The 25,137-nt window shown below is 46.0% G+C and overlaps 2 protein-coding genes across 3 annotated transcripts in view; both read right to left on the reverse strand.

The window, feature by feature from the left end:
- CCDC134 (coiled-coil domain containing 134) overlaps positions 1-455 on the reverse strand; it is a 25,778-nt gene extending 25,323 nt beyond the window's left edge. For both annotated transcript variants that reach the window (XM_021714432.1, XM_008062014.1), the window contains exon 1: positions 416-455. The gene's annotated coding sequence lies outside the window, so the exon portion shown is untranslated. The remainder of the gene's footprint in view (positions 1-415) is intronic.
- A 1,235-nt stretch (positions 456-1,690) lies between these two features.
- The window catches only part of MEI1 (meiotic double-stranded break formation protein 1), a 100,637-nt gene continuing 77,190 nt past the window's right edge, over positions 1,691-25,137 (reverse strand). Inside the window, exons 21-31 of the mRNA XM_021714423.1 lie at positions 23,086-23,251; positions 20,129-20,233; positions 17,896-18,006; positions 17,431-17,591; positions 15,001-15,082; positions 14,328-14,503; positions 5,435-5,516; positions 4,856-4,962; positions 3,795-3,926; positions 3,491-3,603; positions 1,691-1,895 (exon numbers count right to left, since the gene is read on the reverse strand). Coding sequence (XP_021570098.1) covers positions 1,850-1,895; positions 3,491-3,603; positions 3,795-3,926; positions 4,856-4,962; positions 5,435-5,516; positions 14,328-14,503; positions 15,001-15,082; positions 17,431-17,591; positions 17,896-18,006; positions 20,129-20,233; positions 23,086-23,251 — 1,281 coding nt within the window. The 3' untranslated portion in view covers positions 1,691-1,849. The remainder of the gene's footprint in view (positions 1,896-3,490; positions 3,604-3,794; positions 3,927-4,855; positions 4,963-5,434; positions 5,517-14,327; positions 14,504-15,000; positions 15,083-17,430; positions 17,592-17,895; positions 18,007-20,128; positions 20,234-23,085; positions 23,252-25,137) is intronic.

Consider the following 25,137-nt stretch of genomic DNA (forward strand, 5'->3'; position numbering starts at 1 on the left):
GCCAGACTCAAGGGAACAAAACTAGGCTAGGGCAAAACTCGGGACCAAAATATCAGACAGCCGGCAATGACTGAAGCATGGGAGAAATGAGAAAGAAAAGTCCAAAAAAGCAGACTGTGGGAGTGGGGTGCTTTTTCTGTTACTCACTTTTTCGGTCTCTCAATATCGCTCCCGTCCTGGGCGACCCCCCAAAGCTCTTTTCGGCTCAGCATGGGACTCTGAACTCATTCTGCAGAGGTGACCTGAGCCGATTACCCGGGGTCGAAGGCCTGGAGGAGGGAGCGAGTCTTCCATGGAACACAGGCGTCCAGCTCCGTGAAACCTCCTCCGGACCCCCTGCAGCCGGTTCAGGACCCTAGGTCCCCACATTCCTCTCCCCAGAAGCCTGCAGCCTAGCGCCCCCAGCACCACTTACCTGGCCTGGCGGAAGGGCGGGCAAACCCTCGGCGTGAGCCTCCACTCGAGGGAGCACCAGGCTAACTGCAAAGACACAACTTGGGACACCAGAACAGCAGCGTAGGGACCGCCGAGTGCGGTCCCGCCCACCGTGCTGTTCCCGGCTAATGAGCACGGGCCGCGACCGCCGCGCTCCGTGACCTCATTTCCGGCCCCGCCCTCCGCGCTCTGTCGCGAGTCCCGCGAGCCGTCAGCCACAGCTTCGACCCGCCCCCTTGCGACGCGGTGCGGGCAGGTGCTGGGGAACCCTACCCTCGGTTTATATTGGGTTGGAGGAAGTTTAGTCTGCAGGTGGGGTCTGGCCCAACTTAAAGGGCGCGTCAGCAAACTGAGGCCCTAACTCCTACAGGTCGGGCGACCTGCCAACGCACCCTCCCCGAAACTATTTCGTCATCTATGACCGTATTTTTTTTTAACTTCGAGTCGCAAGATGAAGTCGTGACTAGCACTTTTTTCCCTTTTCTTTAAGGACCTAGCAGAGCCCGGAGTGCGGAGTTCAGGCATCCCCTGCTCGCCCCCCCGCCCCGGCCGACTAACTTCGAGACCAAGTTCGTCGGGGGCTTCCGGTCCGTTCATTGGGCCTGAGTTCAAACCCAGTTTTGCGCAGGGTCAGGACAGTCCCGAGAAGGCATAGTGGCGTGGCCAGTCACCGGCACGAGACCCTCGCGGGCGAAACTCCCAGGCTGGGCTGAGCTCGGAACCGAAGCAGGCACAGCTGTGGAGCGCAGCAGACCGCGTGCCAGGTGCCGAGTGGAAACAAACATTAAATAGGATCTGCTCACGTGGACACATAAATCCATGCTCTGAGAGGAAAAGGAACAGAAGGGACCGGCTGTAGCCGGGGAAGGGCTGAGGCTGGGACAGTTTTGCTCAGCTAGAAAGACTGGAAGAATTTGACCTTCCTTGCCTGGGAAATAAACCTCTCCCCACCTCCACGTGAGGTGAGGCTGTAGGTAAAGCGCCTCTCAGAGCATTCGGATCACAGCAGCCCCAACCACGTGGCCTTTCCCCTTCCAGCCTTGAGGTTGGCCTGATTAGTATTCTCTGAGTACAACTGAGGCATCCAGCTGGCGCTCCTTGAGTGTCCTCACCAGATTAAATCCTGCTCCCTCTCTCCCTGAGGCGGCCATCAGTCTCTTGCTAAAACATCCCGTTATCCAACTAGCAAAGAAACCAGCTTCAGGGAGATTAGATGAATTCAGAGTGAAACGTTTTGGGAAAACACACGCAGGTATGTGAGTGTATCATTTTATTTCCTGATTCCATTTCAACAATGGAGTAAATGGCTCCAGATGAATGGCTTCAGTTGTAATCCATTTCCCCAATAATATGCTCTAACTTTGTCTCCAGGTCTCATTTCTTTCTCCATTTCTGGGCCTTCAAGTCCTGACCGTCAGTCTCTGATATGGGACAGAGATACAGCCACCCCTTCCAGGCAGCTAGCAGCAAAACATTAAAGAAGAACAGCAGAGAGGTAGAGCCAACCATGGGGGCATCACGCTTCCAGAGCCCCCAAAAAGGCAAGAATCGTCAGACAAGAATAGAGGTGCTCCTAAGAAAAGTGGGATGAATTCTAAAATTGGGACCTGAACACCTGGACTAGGTGGAAAGGGCAAAGAGGAAAGCCAGAGAGGCAGCTTATGGGAGTAGAGAGGAAGCACCCTACAGTAACACACACCTCTGGACTGCAGTGTCTCTGGAGCACTACAACAACCCCCCTGAGGGCCTCTGACCACTGCCACAGCCCCAAGCTTTCTTAGGGACATACCAGTCACAAACACATATACACAGACACATTCTGTGTTGGGCTGAGTAGCACTTGTGCCAACTGAGCTTGGGCAACTTTCTCCAAAGCTCTTGAGGTAGACTAGCTTCTTCCTGAGTCTAGTGATGTACCTTTGGAGACAGGCAAATCTAGGATCAAATCCTGATTCTATCACTAGCTGTATGATCCTGGGCATGTCATTTAATGTCTCTAGTCTAAGTTTTCTTATCTTGGAAAGAGAGTAGGAACAATAACAAACACTAATATAGCACTCTCATAAAGCCAGGTGTTGTTCCCAGCATTTTACACATATACATTAAGTCCTTGAAATAATCCTAGGAGGTAGGTATAATTTGAGTATCTCTTATCCAAAGTGCTTAGGACCAGAAGTGTTTCAGATTTCAGATTTTTCAATATTTGCATACATATATAAAATGAGTTATGCTGGGAATGATACCCAAGTCTAAACACAAAATTCAGCCAGGCACAGTGGCTCACACCTGTAATCCCAGCACTTTGGGAGGCAGAGAAGAAAGGATTGCCTGAACCCAGAGTTTCAAGACCAGCTTGGGCAACTTGGAGAAACCTTGTCTCTGCAATAAATCAAAAAATTAGCCAGGCATGGTGGCTCACGCCTATAGTGCCAGCTACTTGGAAGGCTGAAGTGGAAGAATCACCTAGGCTCAGCAGGTCAAGGCTATGATAGCTGTGATGGTGCCACTGTACTCCTGCCTCCACAGAATGAGACTCTGACTCAAAAAAACAAAAACAAGAACAAAACCCCACAAAATTCATTTGTTTACATGTACCTTATAAACATAGCCTGAAAGTAATTCTATGCAATATCTTAAATAATTTTGTGCATGAAACAAAGTTTGGGCTGCATTTTGACTGCTACTCAATCACATGAAACCAGGTGTGGAATTTTCCACTTGTAGCATCATGTCAGCACTCAAAAGGTTTCAAATTTTGGAGCACTTTGGATTTTGAATTTTTGGCTTAGGGACGCTCAACTGTACTACAACTACCTTAACACTCCTAGCTTCTGTGAGGACTAAATACAATGTGTGTGATGTGCCTGGACCTCTGTAGAAACTTAATAAATAGAACAAGTCATTGTTGCCAACACTTAATTATCCTCACTGACCCCTCCTTACTTTAGAGGACAGGACTATAGTATACTTCTCTGTCTTGAAGCATGATGCCACAGACTCCCACAGTCTGGGTGACCTTGCCTAGGCTAAGGCTCCCAGATGTAAGAAAGGATACAACATGTCCTGTAGCAGCGGCTGGCCTGAGAAGGCACTAGGGGGAAGGCCCTCCAAGGAGGCCTGCAGATTCCGGATCATGCTGTGGTCATCCAAGAGGCCCATGCTCTGGACCTGAGGGAAGAGGGCAGGGAAGGTGGCCTTCTTAGTCCCCACTCCACATACACCCTCTATAACTACCCCTGTCCCCCTGCACTTCCAACCCCCCATTGGCTGCTGTGCATCAGACCTCCTACCCCCAATAGAGAGGATAGTCTTGAAGGTCTAGCCTCACAGAGGCTACATGGCATCCCCTTCCCACCTACCTGAAGGAAGAAGCCACGCAGAGCCTGGAGTGTGGTGTTTGACAGGATAGATAGGTCAGCCAAAGCTGCACCTTGCAGAACATGACCCACCTCTTCATGAGAGAGGATGCTGATGCTCCGGTACCGCACAAACTGGCCCAGGAAGAGAAGCCCCAAACACCCAGTGATTTGGCAGCTCCTTCAATCATAGACATCTCCTGTACCCCTACTGCACTCAGCACTGCTCTAGAGATAATGTTCTGAAGGCCACACAACCCTACCTTCAAGGAACTCAGAGTTGGTGGGCTGGGGTAGGGTTGTATCATGGGAGGAATGAGGCACATAAGGCAAACTGTGACATCCTGAGAGAGTTGGCCCTACTGACCACTTTGGCCTTCTCCCCTGCTGTTCTTTTTTTTTTCCTCTCTCTCCCTAGCCTTTCAATGCACACTCATGACCAAAATGAATGATGAGTGGTTTCTCTAACATACCACCATGTGCTCTTGTGCCTGCTGTTCTCACTTCACTACCTGGAATACCTTTCCTCCTCTATATTAATTCTTCAAGCCCCAGTTAAAATGTTATCTTCACTGCTGAGAAGCAATTACTTTTCTCTGTGTTCCCACACCAACCACTGATTTGTTGATCTACTTCACTATCATTCATAGGTTTGCTGCTTTGTTATTTATTCAATGGGCACTAATTGTTTACCAGGCAGTTATCATCTCCTCTACTCCACCACTTATAACATCATATTTTAACTATTAGTTTACTTGTCTATCATCCCCTTCTCTAGACTGAGGGGCCCTAAAAGCAGAGCATATGGCTCATCAACATCCTTGGTACCCATGAGACCTGGCATGGGGCAGGTAGACCCTGGTCAACATTTCATGAGAGTAATAAGAGAAAGGGTGTCAGAGTCTCCTGGGGTGAGGAAATGTGGCATTAGAGAAATTCTCTAAAGGCCTCTTGTAGGGTGAAGGCCCACCCAGTCCCTCTACCTTCTTTGAGGATTATGGTTACCTAAAGTAACCCAGTTCATGACATTCTTCAGACAACAAGACTATGCCTTCTGCACTTACCAGGGTCATGAGCCTTAAGATCTCAGGTCTAAGGAAGGAATTCTCTCTGGCATCCAAGAGGGTAAACAGCAAAAACCGATTCCAGGGCTGGGAGGCCACATGGAGTGCTACGGGAGACACCAGTCACCATGGGTTGTTAATGGTATGTTTCCAAAGGCCTTGGAACATTGCTAAAGAAGACTTTCTCCTATGGCTCACAATGAGGCTGCTCAGCTGGAGGCAGAGCATTGGATCTCAGGAGGTTTCTTTCTTCCCTGGGATTTTATCTACTCATGATGACTGGCTCAGTAAAACTATAAACCCCATGATTGTGGGAAGCAGACAGTAGGAAAGGGTTCTGCTGCTTATGAACATTATGACCTTAGTTGGGCACATCATTTAACCTCTCTAAATCCAGGGACCTCATCTGTATAAATGGGCATGACCATGCCCTTGCAGTATTGCTAAAAGAATTAAACACAAGGAGAATTAAACATCGATCACACAACAGGAGTAGGAAGACTGGGGAAGGAGAATGACAGGGGCTGGCTTCCCCCACTCTTCCCTATGAGAACATCAAAGAACGGGAAGGGTTTCTACCAATGTCTGGTCTCCGGGCATGCAGGTAGTCAAGCAAGGCCTCCAGGCAGCCAACACAGGCCTGGGACAACAAAGGGTCCTTCTGCAGAATAAAAAAAAACAAAAACAAAAAAACAAAACAGAAGCTCAAGTCAAGTTTTGCTACCAATGGGTTTTGTTGCCAACCCCCCCAAAAAATTTTCGACCTTCAGAGTTATTTGGATTTCAGCATTTCAGATTTGAAATTGTGACCCTATCAATAATCAAGAAATGTTTGTTGGCATCATCTCCCACCCACATACAGAGCACAGTGCTTATACTAGGTGCCTTACTGACATTCAAGAGGGTGTTCTATTTCAGAAAATAAGATGGACCTTAGGCCTCACTAAGAAATTCATAGATTTCAGACATTGGAAGAGCCCCATAGTTTATCTAAGCCAGTGGGTTTCAACTTTTTTTTTACAGGCAGCAGAACCTTTCATCAAATAAAATTTTATACTCTAATGAGCATATGAAAAGATTTCATTCTCACTAATCATTAGGGAAATTCAAATTAAAACTACTATGAGATATCCCTACACATCTACCAATATCTAAAATTTAAGAGTGAAAATACCAAGTGGTGAGAATGTGAAACAAGTGGTGAGAATGTGAAACAACTGGAACTCTCATATGTTGCTGATGGGAAGGTAGAATGGTGTAGCCGCTTTGGGAAACAATTTGATGATTTCTTATGAAGCTAAACATACACTTACCATATGTGGTAGGCAGAATTTTAAGATTACCCATGATCTTTGCATTCAGATGTTACTCCTGTGATTATGTTATATGGAAAAAGAGAAATTGTTTGGATGGGCACAGTCTAATCACACAGGCCCTTTAAAAGTAGAGTATTCACATTAGCCAGGCGGTAGTATGCGTCTATAGTTTTAGCCACTTGGAAGGCTGAGGCAGAAGAATTGGCTGAGCCCAGCAGGTCAAGGCTGAGGTAGTCATGAGTATGCCACTGCACTCCAACCTAGACGACAGTGTGAGACTCCGACTCAAGAAAAAAAATAAAATAGAAGCAGAGTTTTCTTTGGCTGATAGCAGAATAACCAGAGAGACCCAAGTGTGAGAAGGGCTGGGCACAGTGGCTCACACTTGTAATCCCAGCACTTTGGGAGGCTGAGGCAGGAGGATTGCCCGAGTCCAGGAGTTCAAGACCACCCTGGGAAACATGACAAAACCTCATCTCTACAATAAAGCAAAAAATTAGTGGGCATGGTGGTGCGTACCTGTAGTCCCAGCTACTTGGAAGGTTGAGGCAGAAGGATTGCCTGAGCCTAGCAGGTCAAGGCTGTGGTAGCTGTGATGGTACCACTGTACTCCAGCTCAGGTAACAGAGTGAGACTGTAACTAAAAAAATAAAATAGGCCTGGCGCAGTGGCTCATGCCTATAATCCCAGCACTTTGGGAGGCCAAGTTGAGAGGAATGCCTAAGTCCACGGGTTCAAGACCAGCCTGGGCAACTTGGTGAGACTTCATCTCTACAATAAATCAAAACACTAGTGGGTATGGTGGTACACGCCTGTAGTTCCAAATACTTGGAAGGCTGCAGTGAAAAGATCGATTGAGCCCAGCAGGTCGACGCTGAAGTGGCCGTGAGCATGCCACCGCACTCCAGCCTGGGCAACAGGTGAGACTCCAGCTCAAGAAATAATAAAATGAAATGAAAAAGTTAGAAGAACTCGATGTGCCATTGCTGGTTTGAAGATGGATAGGCTATGTGAGAAAAAAACTGCAACAACCTTAAATAGCTCAAAGAGGCCTCTAGGGAAGAGTCTACTTCCCCCAGATAAGCACCCAGCCTGTCTGACACCTTGATTTCAGCGTTGTAGGACCCTAAGTGGAGAACCTGGTGGTGCTGACCCAAGCTTCTGACCTGTAGAACTGTGAGATAATAAATAGGTATTGCTTTATGTCACTAAAATGTGACATAATAAATGGGTATTGTTTTATGTAACTTGCTATGCAGCAATGGAAAATTAATATATCAGCTGACCTAGCAATCCCACTCCTAGGTATTTATCCAAGATAAATGAAAACATATATCCACACAAAGACTTGTACTTCAGTCATTATTTTTTTTTTTTTTTTGAGTTGGAGTCTCACTCTGTCGCCCAGACTGAAGTGCAGTGGCCGCTCCCGGCCACCACAGCCTCAACCTGCTGGGCTCTGGCGATCCTTCCGCCTCAGCCTTCCAAGTAGCCAGAACTACAGGCATGCGCTACCACGCCCAGCTGATTTTTTTATTTATTGTAGAGATGAGGTCTCGCCAAGTTGCCCAGGTGGGTCTCGAACCCACGGGCTCAGGCAATCCACTCACCTCAGCCTCCCAAAGGTGCGGGATTACAGGCTGAGCCACCGAGCCCGGCTTCAGTAATTATTAAAAGCAACTTTAGGCAACTCTCTTGGGTCCCCTCCCACTGTAGGAGCTTTTCTGACCTCTCAATAAATCCTGCTTTCAAAAAAAAAAAGGAGCAACTTTACTCAGAATAGCCAAAAACCTGGAAATTCCAAATGTCCATCAACAGGTGAATGGATAAACAAATTATGCCACAGCCATTTTATGGAATACCATTTAGCAATAAAAATAAATGAATTATGGGTCAGGGGCAGTAGCTCAAATCTGTAATCCCAGCACTTTGGGAGACTGAGGTGAGAGGATTACCTGAGCTCAAGGGTTTGAGACCAGCCTGGGCAACTTGGTGAGACCTCATCTCTACAATAAATAAAAAAATAAGCTGGGCATGGTAGCGCACACCTGTAGTTCCAGCTACTTGGAAGGCTGAGATGGAAGGATCACCTGATCCCAGCAGGTTGAGGCTGCAGTGGCTGTGAGTGTGCCACTGCACTCTAGCCTGGGCAACAGAGTGAGACTCCGACTCAAAAAAAAGAATTATGAGACACACCACAATATGAAAGATTTTCAAAAATATTAAGCTAAGTGAAAGAAGCTAGTCACACAAGACCAAATATTGTGTAATTTAATTTATATGAAAAATGAAATTCTAGCAGATCAGTGTTTGCCAAGGGCAAGGGTCAGGGATGGGGAGAGGGGACTGACAGCAAAGAACACAAGGGAATTTTCTGGAGTGATGGAAATGTTCTATATCATGATTGTTTGTGGTGGTGTTTACAAAACTCTGTATTTGTCAGAACCATACAACAGTTAAAACTGGTGAATTTTCAGGTGTTTTCCAGAGCACTAAAAAAATTAAGTAAATTAAATAAAATTGGTGAATTTTATTGAATGTAAGTTATATCTCAGTAAAACTGATTCTTTAAAATGTAAAAACAAACTAACAAAAATTTTATGCTTTTCTCATGCTATTCTTTGGAAGGCAGTACAGCCTAGGCCAGCATACCACAGCTCCCCCACCCTGTGAGGAGCTGTGGCTTTACTACCACTCTCTGATCCTGTGTCCATATTACTCCATATAACTTACCTACTCTCCTAGAAACTTAACCTGACATCAACACCTGCTCTTATAAAAATGATCCTTGAGATCAAAGCCTCAAGTCTGTAAAAATAATTAGCTGCCTGATTTTCAATCTGATAGCACATTCCACTCTCATTTCAATCAGAAAGTCAAGTCTGAGCACAAAGGATATCATCTGTCTTTACCCTACTCAGGCCCACCCTTTCCCTTCCCCCAAGAATCCCCAGGGATGTAGCAGCTGGACATGAATCAGAGAAGTAAGCTTGAAAGAGCACCAAGACCACCTGACCCTGGTGAGCAAATTATGGAAAACAAAACCAGCCAGCCCAAAGAGTTTCATTCTGAATCTCTAGGTACAGCGCCAAATGAAGACACATGGCTACTCTGAGCAAGCTAATCCACCATACCCCTTCAAAGCTGAGGCTTCAAACTGGGAGGAACGGGACATGGGAGAGGACCACTCTTCATTGGCCCTTTTTTTTTTTTTTTTTTTTAGTTGGAGTCTCACTCTGTCACCCAGGCTAGAATGCAGTGGCCCCTCCCGGCTACTGCAGCCTCGACCTGCTGGGCTCCGGCGATCCTTCCGCCTCAGCCTTCCAAGTAGCTGGAACTACAGGTGCGCGCTACCACGCCCGGCTAGTTTTTGATTTATTGTAGAGATGAGGTCTCGCCAAGTTGCCCGGGTAGGTCTCGAACCCGTGGGCTCAGGCAATCCACTCGCCTTGGCCTCCCAAAGTGCTGGGATTACAGGCTGAGCCACCGAGCCCAGCCTTCATTGGCTCTTGAATCCCAATCCAGGGTCTCACTTTCAGCCCCAAATAGTTTATCCAGTTTTCCTTCTAACCAAACATGACTTCTGGAGTTCTGTCAGTTCAGTTGTTTATTTTCATTAATTTCCCAGGGCTGTTTGTGCCCCTGACAGAATGGACCACTGCCCAGCTCTGCCCCAGATAAACCTCTGGGAAGTGGTTTGAGAAATTCATTTGCTCTGCTTTTCCTCTTCTTCTTCACAGCAAGTCCTTTACGTCTAAGTCCCAGGTCATCTTCCAAATGCTGTGACCCTGTGGCAGTCACATTATCTCTCTGAACTGCAGTTTTCTCTCTCATAGGGCGCCTTGCATAAGAATCATGAGTTCATAGATATGAGAGTGGTTGGAAAACTGAAACGTGCTAACTGCGAGTTTGCTGCCATTGCTACTTTAAATTCTAATTCCGGTCTCTTTCTCTTTGTGACTTGGGGTTATCATCCTACAAGGTACTCCTTGACTCCTGTCTCATGAGCATTCCCTTCCTCAAAACACAATCTCAGTGTTAGAAGAGACCTTAAGAGTTACCCAGGTCAATACCCTTCCCACCCTCCAGCAGCAGTTCTAACTGGAGAATACCTGGTTTCTGCTTGTAAGCCCTCAGTTTCAAGACAGTCTTCTCCCTTCCTCCCAAAGCAGCCCAGTCACCACTGGACAATCCTGGCCATAAGAAAGGTCCTCCTCCTGCCTTCCTGCAGCCCCACCTATTGACCTAGGTCTCCATCTCCAGAGGAACCTACTTTTTTCTACTCTGGAGACATTTAGAGATTTATAATCCTGTGGCCCCTCTGAGAATCTAATAGATGAGAAGTTGACCCCTGGTTCCTCTTCACACCCTTACCATCAGTAACACTCCAGTGCCCACAGCCTTTCTTCAGAGCCCTCTGTTCCCTCTGACCTGGTTCCTTGCCGAATGTGACCCAGCATGGCAGACGCTGGATACCCTCTCCATCCTCACTTCAACTAATGCTCCTCTGCACTGTGCTCTATTCCTGAGGGAATAGAGGCTGTTTTCATAGACCCATATCACTTAATGTCTAAAGACTTTTTTTATTTTCCAAATGGAGAAAAAGAATTAGTAAGAAGTGATCTGCTAAACTCCTTCAGAGTTAGAGGCTGGACAGGGGCTATGATGCAGGTCTCTGCCAGTGAACCTTCTGCTGCATTGCACTGTCATCCCAGATGGCTGAACATTCTGCACAATGACCAGTACTCAGTGGTGCTGGTGCCACCAGGCTGCTTTGGTCCAGAGATGTCAGGGAGGACCAGCACCCAGAGTCCTAGGTCTCATTGATACCTTTTTTTTTTTTAAAGTAACAGTTTTATTGGCCAGGTGTGTTGGCTCATGCCTGTAATCTCAACACTTTGGGAGGCCTAGGTAGGAGAATCGCTTGAGTCCAGAAGCTCAAGACTGCCTGGGCAATATAGCAAGACCTTATCTTTACAAAAATTTTTAAAAATTAGCCAGGCATAGTGATACATACCTGAGTCCCAGCTGATACAGGAGGATCACTTGAGCCCAGGAGTTGGAGGCTGCAGTGAACCGTGATCTTGCCACTGCACTCCAACCCGGGCAACAGAGTAAGACAGACCCTGACTCAAAAAAATAAATATAAATAAAATAAAGTAACAGCTTTATTGAGATATAATTCATAAACTACAATATTCATCCTTTTAAAGATATAATTCAGTATTTTTTACTATATTCACAGAGTTAAACTATATAATTTCAAAATATTTTCATCACCCCCAAAAACATCCCCATACTTGATTAGCAGTTATTCTTCATTCCCCATCCCTCCTCTCAGTTGTAAACAACCACTAATCTACTTTGTCCCTATGAATTTACCTTTTCTAGACATTTCACATGAACAGAATCATATAATATGTGTTTTTATGTGTCTGGTTTCTTTCACTTACCATAATGTTTTCAAGGTTTATCCATGTTATAACACTGTCAGTATTTCATTCTTTTTTATGGCCAAATAGTATTCCATTGCATGAATATATAATTTGTCCATTTATCACAGTGATGGGCACTGGAGCTGGCTTTTTGGCTATTATGAATAGTGCTGCTATTGACATCTGAATACAAGGTTTTGTGTGGACATTCACCACCTCCTTGGTATTATCTATTTTATTTTACCCACCCTTATGGGTGTGAACCGGGCCCCACTGTCATTCCCACTCACAGCCTCTTGCTTGCCTTGCCTCCAGGCTCTCTCCTCCCACCCATCTTCCCCACTGTGGATGCCACATAGAACTTTCAAACACACAATCTGATAGAAGCCCTTCCACGACTGCCACAGTGCTTCTTAGCCTGGTACATAAGGCATGGCCCAGGCTGGTCCTGCCCAACTTTTTAGTCTCATTTTCTACCTCTTCTTGCTACACTCCCACACCTCAATGTGCACTATCAGACTACATGATTTTGTGCATACTGTCCTCCCTGATGGAATACCCTTCCCTCTACCTCTGTCTAGATACCCTTCAAGGTTGAGTTCAAATGGGGGATTCATGAGCTATTCCAGTTGGGTTTTCCTCAGGGACTATTGAGGATAGTCAAAAACTGCCAGAGAGGAGGCCGGGCATGGTGGCTCATGCCTATAATCCCAGTACTTTGGGAGGCTGAGATGGGAGGTCTGCTTGAGCCCAGGAGTTAGAGACCAGCCTAGGCAACAGAGTGAGTACCCATCTCTACAAAAACAAACAAAACAAAACAAACAAACCTGCCAGATAGGCAGTGTATGATTCCACTTATATAAGATATGTAGAGTGGTCAAATTCACAGGAGGGTGGATAGGAGTTGTTGTTTAAAGGGTACAGAGTTTCAGTTTGTGAAAATGAAAAAGTTCTGGAGATAGATGGTGGTGACAGTTGTACAACAATGTGAATATACTTAATGCTACTGAACTGTATACTTCAAAATGGTTAAAATAGTACGTTTTATGTTATATATAGCTTACCACAATTATAACAAAACAAAAAACTGCCAGAGGCCGAGGTGAGTGTTACAGGCCTAGGAGACACCTAGGCTCTTGGGTGTGGGAGATGAATGGTGATCGTGTTACAATAACTCATTGGTGCCCCACCTTAATGTTTAGGTTATTGATCTAAAGAAGGTTTTCTCATCACTCAAGGCCTAATTCAAATGCTGCCTCTCCTGTAGAGCCTTCCTTGATTCAAATTCAAATACAGGTTGAATATCCTGACTCCAAAAACCTGAAATCTGAAATACTCCAAAATATGAAACTTTGTGAGCACCAACATGACATTCAAAGGAAAAGTTCACTGGAGAATTTGGGATTTTGAACTTTTAGATAAGGAATATTCAACTAGTAATACATCATTTGGGCATAAGTTGTAATTATTTGTGTTTGCTACAATCTATGAGTGCCTAAATGGTTGAAATCGCATCATTTCATTTCTGTGTCCCCATTCATTCATTCAACAAACATTTTTGGATGCCAATTTGGTGCCAAGCTCTATGCTGGGTGTTGGGTATGAGGGAATCATTTCCACCCTCCCTGTGTTCTAAATGTTAAAACAGGAATTTCAGCACTTTTAGAAACATTAGAAACTTCCTGTACTGGCCTCCCCATCCACGGAGGGTTTTTTCTAACAGGCAAGACACTAGCTTAACATCTACTGTGCCATCAGGACAGTATTAAGACATTGAAGGTCATGTTCCCATGAACTTAAACTCCTAAGATCTTAGCCAGTTGGCCAAGTGTTCATAATGCAAACACATTTTTTCCCACCTGTGACTTCCTTGGTCTGAATGGTGGAAAGAGGGTGGTTAAAAAGATCATTTTGGACAGACACGATAAAGCAAGTATAGTAAAACGTTATTTGTAGAATCTAAATAGTGGGTATAAGACTGTTCATTGTAAAATTCTTTCATCTTTGTTGTATGTTTGAAAAATTTCAAACATTCCAACTATATTCTACTATGTTGTATACCAGAAATAAGGCTGATGTTCTGGTTCTCATCTGATTTCTGCATTAACTAGCTTTAAACCCACAGGGGAAAGGAGATTAACCAGACTCAGTCCTGTCCTTTAGAATTTCACAGCCTGGTGGGGAAGAGGGATATGAAAATGAAAACTTGAAACAGAACTAAGGGCTATGATATGATAGATATTTGATCTCTAAAGAGCTTGGAGCCTTGTGCATGGCTGTACCACAGGACAAGACTTCGCAACCACTGATCTAGCACAGGGCCTGCTCCTGGGGTACTCTCCTGGGACCCCCAACACCCTTCACAGACTCTGACATTGAGTTGAGGCTCTAAAGATTATGGTTAGATAAACAATGACCTCTAAGAGTCCTCCAAGCTGTAAAACACCAACTCCTCTGTGGGTGAACATCTGGTTTTACTTGCTCAGGATCCATTCCTTCTTGTGGTAACAGTTTTCCTTTGGGAAACCACCCCTCTCTTGGGTTCAGTACATGTAGGTTATAGAGAGCTGATCATATACCCCAGCCTCCAGAAGAGGGTACTGACCCAGGTCAGGCCAATCAGAGCATCCCAAGCCCTAGCCATGGTAGCCACATTTTCCTGCTGTTGTCCTAGGAGAAGCAGGTCCCACTGCTAGGGGCCCACCTCAGCAAGAGCCTTACCTGCACCAGGAGGTTCTGCAGCCCAATGACCAAGGACAGCACTTGTGATGTTCCCAGTGGAGCTAGGACAGTGTCCTCAGGGGCTGACAGTGCCTGGGCCCCTGAGGGCACCAGGGTCACCAGGGCAGAGGAAAAGTTTTGTTGCAGGGCTGTTCGCAGGAAGCATAAGATGGCAGCTGAAAGCAGGAGAATTCTTTGTTTTTATTTTTGTTTTTTTGAGTTGGAGTCTCACTCTGTCACCCAGACTGGAGTGCAGTGGCCGCTCCCGGCCACCACAGCCTCGACCTGCTGGGCTCAGGCAATACTTCCGCCTCAGCCTTCCAAGTAGTTGGAACTACAGGCGCGCACTACCACGCCCGGCTAATTTTTTGATTTATTGTAGAGATGAGGTGTCGCCAAGTTGCCCAGGCGGGTCTCGAACCCGCAGGCTCAGGCAATTCACTCACTTCAGCCTCCCAAAGTGCTGGGATTACAGGCTGAGCCACCGAGCCCGGCGGGAATTCTTATATCCAGTTCCTGCCTACTTCCTTACCTCCCACCCAGCTCTGTTGTAGGAAGGGAGAAAATGAAGATGAGCTAATTATGGAATAATCATAGGCTGGTCTGGGTGGTCCTATCTCATAATCTAGAGGAAAAATTTTCCTTCTCCTGCTAGAGATTCCTGGGTCCATACCTGAGAGCAGTGCCGTCTGTTTCTTTGGAAAGCTGATGACCTTCAATACTTGGTCCAGTTCCACAGATAGTGTCTGGTGAACCTGGCAGGGCAGAGGGTAAAGGACTAACCCCTCAATTCTGGGAGTTTGCAGAAAATAACCTGCCCCAATATCTCTTCTACTACATTCCCCTTGCATTAAGAGGGGACAGAAGAGGCCTTTGAGCCTCACTAGACCTTGCTTCAGGAGCCTGAGGAGGAGAATCACATATGTACCTGGAGAACACTTCTCCCAAATTTTCACCCTCCTCAATAGCCTCCTCCACCAGAGTACCTTCCCTAGCCTCAACTATGCTTTAGTCTCTAGCTCTGCCCACTATCTACCTAACTCAGAAGATCTGAAGTCAGACAGCTGAATCAAAATCCTTGCTTTGCCACCTACCAACTGTGTGGCATTGGGCAGGTCACTGTACCTCTCTCAGCATGCCTCACTTTCATCTATAAAATGGAAACAGTGCCACCTGCTTTCACTCCCTCCAGAACTATTTTGAGGAAGAGTTGAGGATCAGCATCAGTAAACATGTACCTTAATGTCAAGCAACGTCCAAACTGAGGGCTAGTTGGTGTAGCAGGCTCAAAGCTGTAAGTCAGCTCTGCTCTCCTCAACTAGAGCATTAGCTGTCTCAGAACAGAACCTACTTCTACTCTGCATAGCTATATCACAGCCTGGCACAAAGCAATTCCTTTAAAATCCCTGTTGGCTAGTGAATGCAACAAATTTTAGACAGAAGAACTAACTCGTAAAAAGGAACAGAAATACCATACTAATGTAAGATGTTAGTAACAGAGGAAACTGTGTGCAAGGGTTATATGGGAACTCTCTTACTGCATGCATAATTTTTCTATAAATATAAAACTGCCCTAAAACTAAAGTCTATTCATAATAATTAAGACAAAAACAAAGTAAGTATGGAGATGTGAAGGAACACAGCCAACTGAGAGAAGTGCAACTATCCAGCCAGAAGACAAGAAAGGAAGGTGGGAATGGCAGGTTTTGGGGTTTTTTTTGAGTTGGAGTCTCATTCTGTCACCCAGGCTGGAGTGCAGTAGCATGCTCACGGCCACCGTAGCCTCGACCTGCTGGGCTCAAGTGATCCTTCCACCTCAACCTTCCAAGTTGCTGGAACTACAGGTGCACACCACCACACCTAGCTAATTTTTTGAGTTATTGTAGAGATGAGGTCTCACCAGGTTGCCCGGGCTGGTCTCGAATCCCTGGACTCAGGTAATCCTCTCACCTCAGCCTTCCAAAGTGCTGGGATTACAGGCTTGAGCCACTTGATCCAGCGAGAATGGCAGAAATTAAGGCTGCAGAGGGCCAGGACAAGAGGAGGACAACAAGGCTGCCACAGGAGTTTGGGCAGAGGAGAAGTGAGGATGGACTATGGCTGCAGTGAAAGGACATACAGAGGAGGGAAGAACCTGGCAGCCAGGAAATCATAAATAGGTCACATCAGTGGGGAGGACAAATGATCAGGCCTGAGATAGGGCAATGGATGTAGTCAGTAGAAAGTAATTAGCTAGGCGTGAGCTGAAGGCCAAGTCAGAGCCAAGGATAAGGTGTAGGATTCCTCCTAGGCAGGTGACTACAAAGGAACATATGGGCTCATAGCCTCACACAGAAAAGCAGGTAAGGTTTCTATTCCAAATCAGCTACAGGCAATAACCTGCAGGATCTACCACAGCATAGATTTGCCAGAGTTTGTTGTCACCCTAGAGGCAAAAATTTTAAATTGACTTCACTTCTACACAAACGAGCTGTGCCTATAACTAGACGAGCACAGTACTGGGCACAGTGCAAGAATACCACAGAGGCTAGGAGATGGCTTCTGTCCATGAGGTGTAGCCAGTCTTGAAGAGGAGACACCTGAATGTGAAGCAGCCCGTGCAGGGCACAGGGATGACAAGGTCCTATGAGAGACAGATTCTGAGAAGAAAGAATCTGTGGATTTGTGCACTACTCTTCTGTTCCCTATATCATCTTCTCAAACAGTAGCAATGGCAGCTCACCATGTGTGGCATTCCACAGCTTGCCACACAGCACTTCAAGGTCACAGGTTGGCTTCTGCCTCCCTGTCCAAGCTGGCATGCATCATTCACTTCGCACATTCTAGCCATATAGAGCACCTCATACTAGGCTGGTCTTGAACTCCTGGATTCAAGCAATCCTCCCACCTCAGCCTCCCAAAATGCTGGGATTATAGGCATGAGCCACTGCACCCAGCCTAACCCTGGGATTCCCCCTCCCCCCCATTTTGTAGGTAAGGAGAGTGAAGTTCAGAGAGGGTTAAATACCTTGCCAGGGTCTTACAGCTGGGACCAGAACTCAGGATTCTCAACACTCCTTTGAGTGCCACTCTATGCCCCAAAGCTGCAGGAGTTAGGACTAACCTGCAAACTTCCATTGTGCTGCTGAGCAGAAAAGGAAGCAGTGAGCAGCCATGCAGAACAGAGGAGTGCGGTCCTGGGAGAGTCAGCCTCTGCTGAAGTGAGTGCCAGCATCTTCTCCAGAAGCTCTATCAGGGCCGTGCTGCTCAGGAGCACTGCAGCAGCTACAGGGGATGGGCAGGTTAGAAGCCACATGAGATACAAAGGAGCTCCAGCTCAGTGCCACCATAGTGCTTAGCACTGAGTGGGAGCTTCACACACATAAAAACAAACAAAAGGATCAGCTTGAGGCTCTAAGAGTCCCAGTTTCATAGCAGAACCACAGGCTATAGAACCAGAAAGGACTTTATAACTACCAGTCACACACATCCCTACTCATTTTTTTAAGATGGAAAAATTGAAGCAGAGAGGGCAACAGACACTGTCCAACACTCTTTCTCTTCACTGTCCCAGCCCTGGCCCCTGAACCTCTTTTCTGACTGCTGGATGCGGTCTGATGAAGGCTCCAATACAGGAAGTTGAAGGAGGGCTGCAGGATATCCACATCAGTGGGGCTGCACTTGCCACACAGCGTGCTTACTGTAAGAGATGAGAGAGAGTTCCCAAGCAGCCTATTGCACACCACTCCATGACTTTAACACACACACAGATGGTGACCTGTGGCTGGCTATTTCAGATATCAATCTTGAGGAGAAAGCACAAACTAAGTATCCCTGACATTATAGCCAAGAAAAGAAACAATGACAAAGGTATGTTCACACCTTCATCTAGATAAACATCAGACAAGCAGCCCCAGCTGCCCATTGGCCAGAACAGACCATAGGAGTTGAGGTGCTCAAAGGCATCCTATAACCGTGCACATGCCAACACAGACCCCAGGCTACAGGGGTCTGCAGAAGTCATCCAGGCCATCTTAGCAAGAGTCTTTGATACTCCCTGAGACTATTCAGCCTCTAAATTCCCCCAACAATGAGTTGCTAACCGTCTTACCAAGGGATCTCTAACAATGATCAAAGTGCAGTTCCCTGCACTTGCCATATCCCCTCTTACATCACCTCATGTGCTAACTCAAGTCCTAGTCAGCAATTAAGATTCAGCTCAGAGTCCCTCTTTAAGCCTTCTTAACCTCTTGGGGCAAGATCAGATACCACTTCTGTACTCCCCAGTCCTCATCAGAGCAGCATTACACTATAGACATCTATAGAACCTATCATATATCCCTTTTCTCCTGGGAATTGCTACTCCCCATCCTAACATGAAACCTACCTAAGTTGTTCACTTTTTGGCAGTCACATTGCACTGACTTCTAACTGGTTTATGGTCATTGGGACAAATGGGTCTCTCTTCACCTCACCAGTACCTCTACCCCTGAACCAGAGTACAGGACTCTCTGTATTCTCAAATAGAAGTACTCAAGGTTTATATGTAAATGTCTATTACATTTCACATGTAGGTTTCAGCATGTTATTCCTCCCTGTCAGAGGCCCTTTTGAAGACTGATTTTTGTCACACACAGATTTCCTTCCCAGCTTAGTGTCAGCCTTGATCTGACAGACAGACCAGTGATGATTGGCACCAGGCCGAGGCTGTCTGTAACCTATCCCCAGTAGCCCTTTTTGAGCCTGACACTGATCTTCTCTTGAGGAGGACTGGGCTCCAGGCAGAAAAAGAGCCCTTCTTCACCTATAGCCAGAGGACCTGTCACCAGAGGACTTGGGAGTCCACTGAAGACACATCATTTTTCCTATTCAAACTTCTCTCAACAAATCTTCCTGAGGGTGCTGCCTATGAAGTGGTAGTAACATTCATAAGCCATGAAAGGTCCCAGTGAGGTCTGGGATGTGAGTGGAAAAGAAGCCTAGAGAACTATATAAATTGGATTATCAGATCTGAGCCAATTATGGGATGAGGTAGAGCTGACCTTGTGCCAGGAGAAGGGAATCTATATGGAGAGCATCTTTTGAAGGCCTACTGTGTGCCAAATACTGTGTAGCATTCTCCATCTACTCAATAAGTATTCCTTATCTAAACTCTAGGTCAGGGAAATACTGTACTATTATTTTACCAGGGATAAATATGAAAAGCCTGAGGCTCATTCAGGCTAGGTAACTATCCAACGTTACACAGCTAATGACTAAGCTGAGATTCAAGCCTAGACCTTCTTGGCTCTAGAGTTTGTACCTATCATACGCTGATTTTTATTTTTTAGAGATGTGGTCTCAGTCTGTCACTCCCGTTAGAGTACAGTGGCACAATCATAGCTCACTGCAATCTTGAACTCCTGGGCTTAAACAGTCCTACTGTCACAGCCTCCTGAGTAGCTGGGACTGTAAGTGTGTGCCACCACACCCAGCTAATTTTTTATTTTTTGTGGAGATAGGGTCTTGCTATATTTCCCAGGCAGGTCTTAAACTTCTGGCTTCAAGCCATCCTCCCATCTTGGCCTCCCAAAATACTACAGACGTGAGCTACCACACCCAGCCTCACATACTGATTTGGGGGTAAGGGGGTGGGAGTCCTCCCAAACACTCCCAGAGAGCATGCAGAGAAAGCCCTGAGAGGTCTTAGCAAGGAGTTCTCAAGGACAGATTGACCTGCGAGCTTCTTCCAAAGGGAAGAAAGAACACCAGCACTACTGAGTGATCACTCACTGCACGCCCAGCCCTGGGTTCCCAGGTAGTGTCCCAAGCAACCAAGGCACCTTGGTGAAGGAGCTTCATGGCCATGCTATCCAGTTCTTGCACTGACTCATTCCTCAGTTGCACCAGGGAGAGGAGGTTTAGCAGCAACGGCAGGTTCCCTGAGGTTGTAATGAACAAGGAGGGCTGGTGAGCGAGCCTGACACTGATTACCTGAAAGTCAATCACCCTGCCCTACTGTTAATGGTCCTTAATAATGAACAGTTGAGTTCTCTAATTTTGAAAGGGTCAGGTGTTTTGTTGGGATTTATCCCTTCTTCTTTCTTCAGTGGGGACAGAGGTAACTGATATACTGAATGCAAGATATGGGTTGGTACTAGAAATTCATTATTTCACTTAATCCCACTAAAAAACATGTGAAGAAGGGATTGTTATTCCTATTTTGCACTTAAAAAACCAAGGTTCAGAGAGGCTGAGTGACTTCTCCAAGATCCTGCAGCCAGTAAGTTTCAGCGTGCTGTGATCTGAATGTTTGTATCCCTCCAAAATACATACGAAATCTTTTTTTTTTCTTTTGAGTCAGCGTCTTACTCTGTCGCCCAGTCTGGAATACAGTGGCATGCTCACAGCTACCGTAGCCTCTACCTGCTGGCCTCAGGCAATCTTTCTGCCTCAGCCTTCCAAGTGGCAGGAACCACAGGCGCATGCCACCACAACTGGCTAATTTTTTAATTTATTGTAGTACAAGTTCTCACCAAGTTGCTCAGGCTGGTCTCGAGCCCCTGGGCTTACTTAGGCAATCCTCTCACCTCTACCTCCCAAAGTGCTGGGATTACAGGTGTGAGTCACCACACCTGGCTATATGTTGAAATCTTAACTCCCAATGTGACAGTATTAGGAAGTGGGGCCTTTGGTAGGTGATTGGGTCATGAGTGCAGAGCCCTCATAAATAAGATTAGTGCCCTTATAAAAAGACTCTGGAGAGCTTCCTCCCTTTCCCCTTCTACCATGTGTGAACACAGTAAGAAGGCAAGGCAGGTGGGCAATCCCTTTGGATTCCCTCCCACTGTGAGAGCTTTTCTGTCCTCTCAATAAATCCTGCTTTCAAAAAAAAAAAAAAGAAGGCAGGCCTGGTGGCGTGCTCCTGTAGTCCCAGCTAGTCAGGAGGCTGAGACTGGGAGACTGCTTGAGCCCAGGAATTCAAGGCTGCGTGAGCTATAATCATGCCACTATACTCCTCCTGGGCAACAGAGTGAAACCCTATCTCTTAAAAAAAAAAAAAAAAAAAAAAAAAAAAAGAAAAAGAAAACAGAGCCGGGCTCGGTGGCTCAGGCTGTAATCCCATGCCTTTGGGAGGCTGAGGTGAGTGGACTGCCTGAGCCCGTGGGTTCGAGACCCGCCTGGGCAGACAAGACCTCATCTCTACAATAAAATTAAAAAATTAGCCGGGCGTGGTAGTGCGCGCCTGTAATTCCTTTCCGGCTACTCAGAAAGCTGAGGCGGAAGGATTGCCGGAGCCTAGCAGGTCGAGGCTGTGGTGGCCGGGAGCGGCCACTGTACTCTAGTCTGGGTGACAGAGTGAGACTCCAACTCAAAAAAAAAAAAGAAAAAGAAGACAGTCTTATACGAACCAAGAAGCAGGCCTTCACCAGACAGTGAATCTGCCAACACCTTGAATTTGTATTTCTCAGCCCCAGGAACTGTGAAAAATAAATTTCTATTGTTTCTAAGTCATCCAGTCTATTGTGTTCTGTTGTAACAGCCCAAGCAGACTAAGACACTGGGCCAGAACTTGAACTCAATTCTGAATCCAATGCCCATGGCCTTCCCACGATGTGTTTCCTCTAAATCTTATGTTTCCTAAACAATATTATCAATTAAACATGTCTTTTTCTTCTCTGCAAAGAAAGAACTCATCTCCTTTAGAAATCCTTAAATCTACTTCTAAATCTCCAGTCCTTAGTCAGGACTGGACCAAAGGAGCCACAGATCTCCTCCCACTTTCTCTTGATTCCTTAGAAATTTAATTTTAAAACTCAACTTCTCTAACTACCTGTGAAAGAGAAGGAAAAACATAAAATGAAAATAAAATTCAGCTTTTAAAAAACAAACCAATCCCAATTTTCAGTCTCTTCATACTGTACCAAACATTAAGCTTCCTTGACTCCAGGGAGTCCAATTCCAGATTCAGAAACTTCTGGATCTCACTGGGAGCTTCCACCACATCAGAGATACACCTCCCTCCCTGGCCCCTGCTGGTTGCTGCCTCTCAGCCTTCGCCAGATTTCTCACTTAATTCTTTCCACTAGGGGCTGACATTCTTGTGACAAACAACTCTGAACACATGCTGCACAGGATGGGGGCTTGCTTGCCTACACATCAAGTATACCCACTCATGTTCAACATACTCATAACACACACACACACACACACACACACACACACACACACACACACACACACCCCAAACCAAGTATGTTGTTGTTTGCCCACACACACACACACACCCCAAACCAAGTATGTTGTTGTTTGCCCACTCTCCGGTGACAGAAAGGGGGTGAGGTTTAGCTTGATGCCACAGTGGCCTGACTTTTCTTTGGCAGATAACATACTGATTCTCTCTCCTGGAGCAGACTTCACCAGGGCAGAGAGGCCCACTCTTTTTTTTTTTTTCTGAGTCAGAGTCTCACTGTCACCCAGACTGGAGTGCTGAGATGTGCCACGGCCACCGCAGCCTTGACCTGCTGGACTCAGACAATCCTTCTGCCTCAACCTCCCAAGTAGCTGGGACTACAGGCGCATGTCACCACACCCAGTTAATTTTTTGATTTATTGTAGATATGAGGTCTCACCAAGTTGCCCAGGCTGGTCTCGAACCTGTGGGTTCAAGCAATCAATCCTCTCACCTCCACCTCCCAAAGTGCTGGGATTACAGGTATGAAGCTACCATGCCTGGCTGAGATGTACACTCTTGACTGGACTTCAGGTCAAAATGTACCCACAACACCTATAGACTGACCTCCTGGGGGAAAAGCCCCATGTTCTACCAGTAGACGCTGCAGGATCAGCAGAAAGTGGCCTCGGATGAGACCATCCACTTTGACATCCCCATTCCTTCTCAGGAAGTTCCCCAGGATGATCAGTACCTTGCGAGCTGTATCCACTGGGCTGGAATAGACAAGATCCTGAGCAGGAGAGAAGAAAGAGCAGCACAGTTGGGGACAGGTGAAAATAAAGAATACGGGGACAGGGAAAGGGCCCAGGATGATGGTGTCACAAAACTGGATAATCTCTCACTTACTTAGCACCTATTATGTACCAAAGCTCTGCTAGTTACACTAATTCCTCACAATCAATCTATAGAATAGGCCCAACCTATTATATCCATCAAAACTGGGAGGGAATGGAGGCTCAAAAAGATTGCATGACTTGCTAAAGGTCACGTAAGTCAGTAAGTGACACAGATAGGATCTGAATATAGGTCTCCTAACTCCAAGCCCGAAGCTCTTTCTGCTTCCCATGATGCCTCCCTCGTGCAAACAGAAGGATTAGGGTCAAGAGGTTGTTTTCTGGACAGGGAACCTGAGTGTGCCTTAAGGGAGAAGAAAAGGAGAGAGGGATAAAGATGTCACAGGGCAGGGAGAGGATGGACTAGGACAGATTCAGGGCACAGAGAGGGAAGCCAGGACCAAGTCAGGTCCCTTTTCTGCTACCACATCTAGCTATCTCTGCCTCAAGCTGTAAAGGCCAGGGGTTTTGAAGATGGGAAAGGACACTGCTTTTTATTTTTTTTTCAGAGTTATTTTAAAGAGTATATGTTAAAGGCAAAGCCAGTCAGAAGTTGCACCGGAGATTATTCCCCTAATAGCTCCTACCTACCAGCTCAAACAAGCCAATTCTTTTGGACAGACCAACATGCTAGGCCAGTTAGGACTGGGTGCTATGAATCCAAAGTCACATACAGATTTCCTCCCCAAGAAGGACAGCTCCTGATATACAGGCTACAGGGTATCCAGCCAGACAAATCCAGAGGTGGTCACTGGGCAGATGGAAAGGGATGAGGGCATAGGGATGTCTGGGATTGGCTCTCACAAACCTCCACAGTTGCCGGAGAAATGACTATACTATCAATAACAACCACTCAGGGCCTAATAATATCAGGTACTGTGTTGTGTTTATACAGTAGCTACATATTTATTTATACATTATTTATATCTTTATAATCCACATAGGCGTTACCTCAATTTCTCAAATGAGAAAACTGGGGCAGATTAATCAGTTTGCCTATCAAGAAAGTAATAGAGTTGTAAATTCTCCTACACTGTGAGTTAATGAAGGGAAAGGATGAGATCTGCTTCATATTTGTCACCTTGTAAGGACTCGGAAAACATCTCTGGGAAGAAAGGATCATAGACTGGGAGAGCTAGAGAATCTAGATCATTTTTTTCAACCCTTTTACTTTACAGAGCATGAGGCTAAAGCCCAGAAGGGGGTTATCATTTGCCCAAGGTCCTGGAGCTCAAGGCCAAACCAGTTCTTAGTCCCACTTCTTCAGCCACACATTACTGTCCCAGTGCCACAGAGCTGGTACCTTGGAAATCTGAGTTAGTGATTTTTTTCTATTAATTGAACTAAATTTAGATGAGTTAGTGAATTTTACAAATTCAAAAGGAAAGAGGCCACTCAGCTTTTGGTGGCCATGGTAAATATTGGAGGAAGTTGAGTACCCCACCACGTGTGTAAGTGGGAAAGCTCTGGGTGGAACCATGGCCCACTCTGTAGCCTATGCTACCCAGAAATGTCCAGAACTCTCTGGGATTGGACCAACCAGAATGACTTGGCCAAGAAAGAAGCAAATTGTGACAATCATTGTTTTTTACATCCAAGCCTGAAAGATCACCCATTGATAAGAGTGGCAATTAACAGCTTTGTTTTCAGCTGTTAATTACCCATATAAAAAACAGAAGCTGGTAGCAACACATATTTTTAGACTCTTTTTCCCCCTTCTGTGGCTAGAAGCTGGGGGAAATGGCAAGAATTATATATTTGAAGAGACAATAAAGTTGTTTCT

The sequence above is a fragment of the Carlito syrichta genome, unplaced genomic scaffold (genome assembly GCF_000164805.1).
Source record: "Carlito syrichta isolate Samal-C Ts95f unplaced genomic scaffold, Tarsius_syrichta-2.0.1 Scaffold305648, whole genome shotgun sequence".
NCBI lineage: Eukaryota > Metazoa > Chordata > Mammalia > Primates > Tarsiidae > Carlito > Carlito syrichta.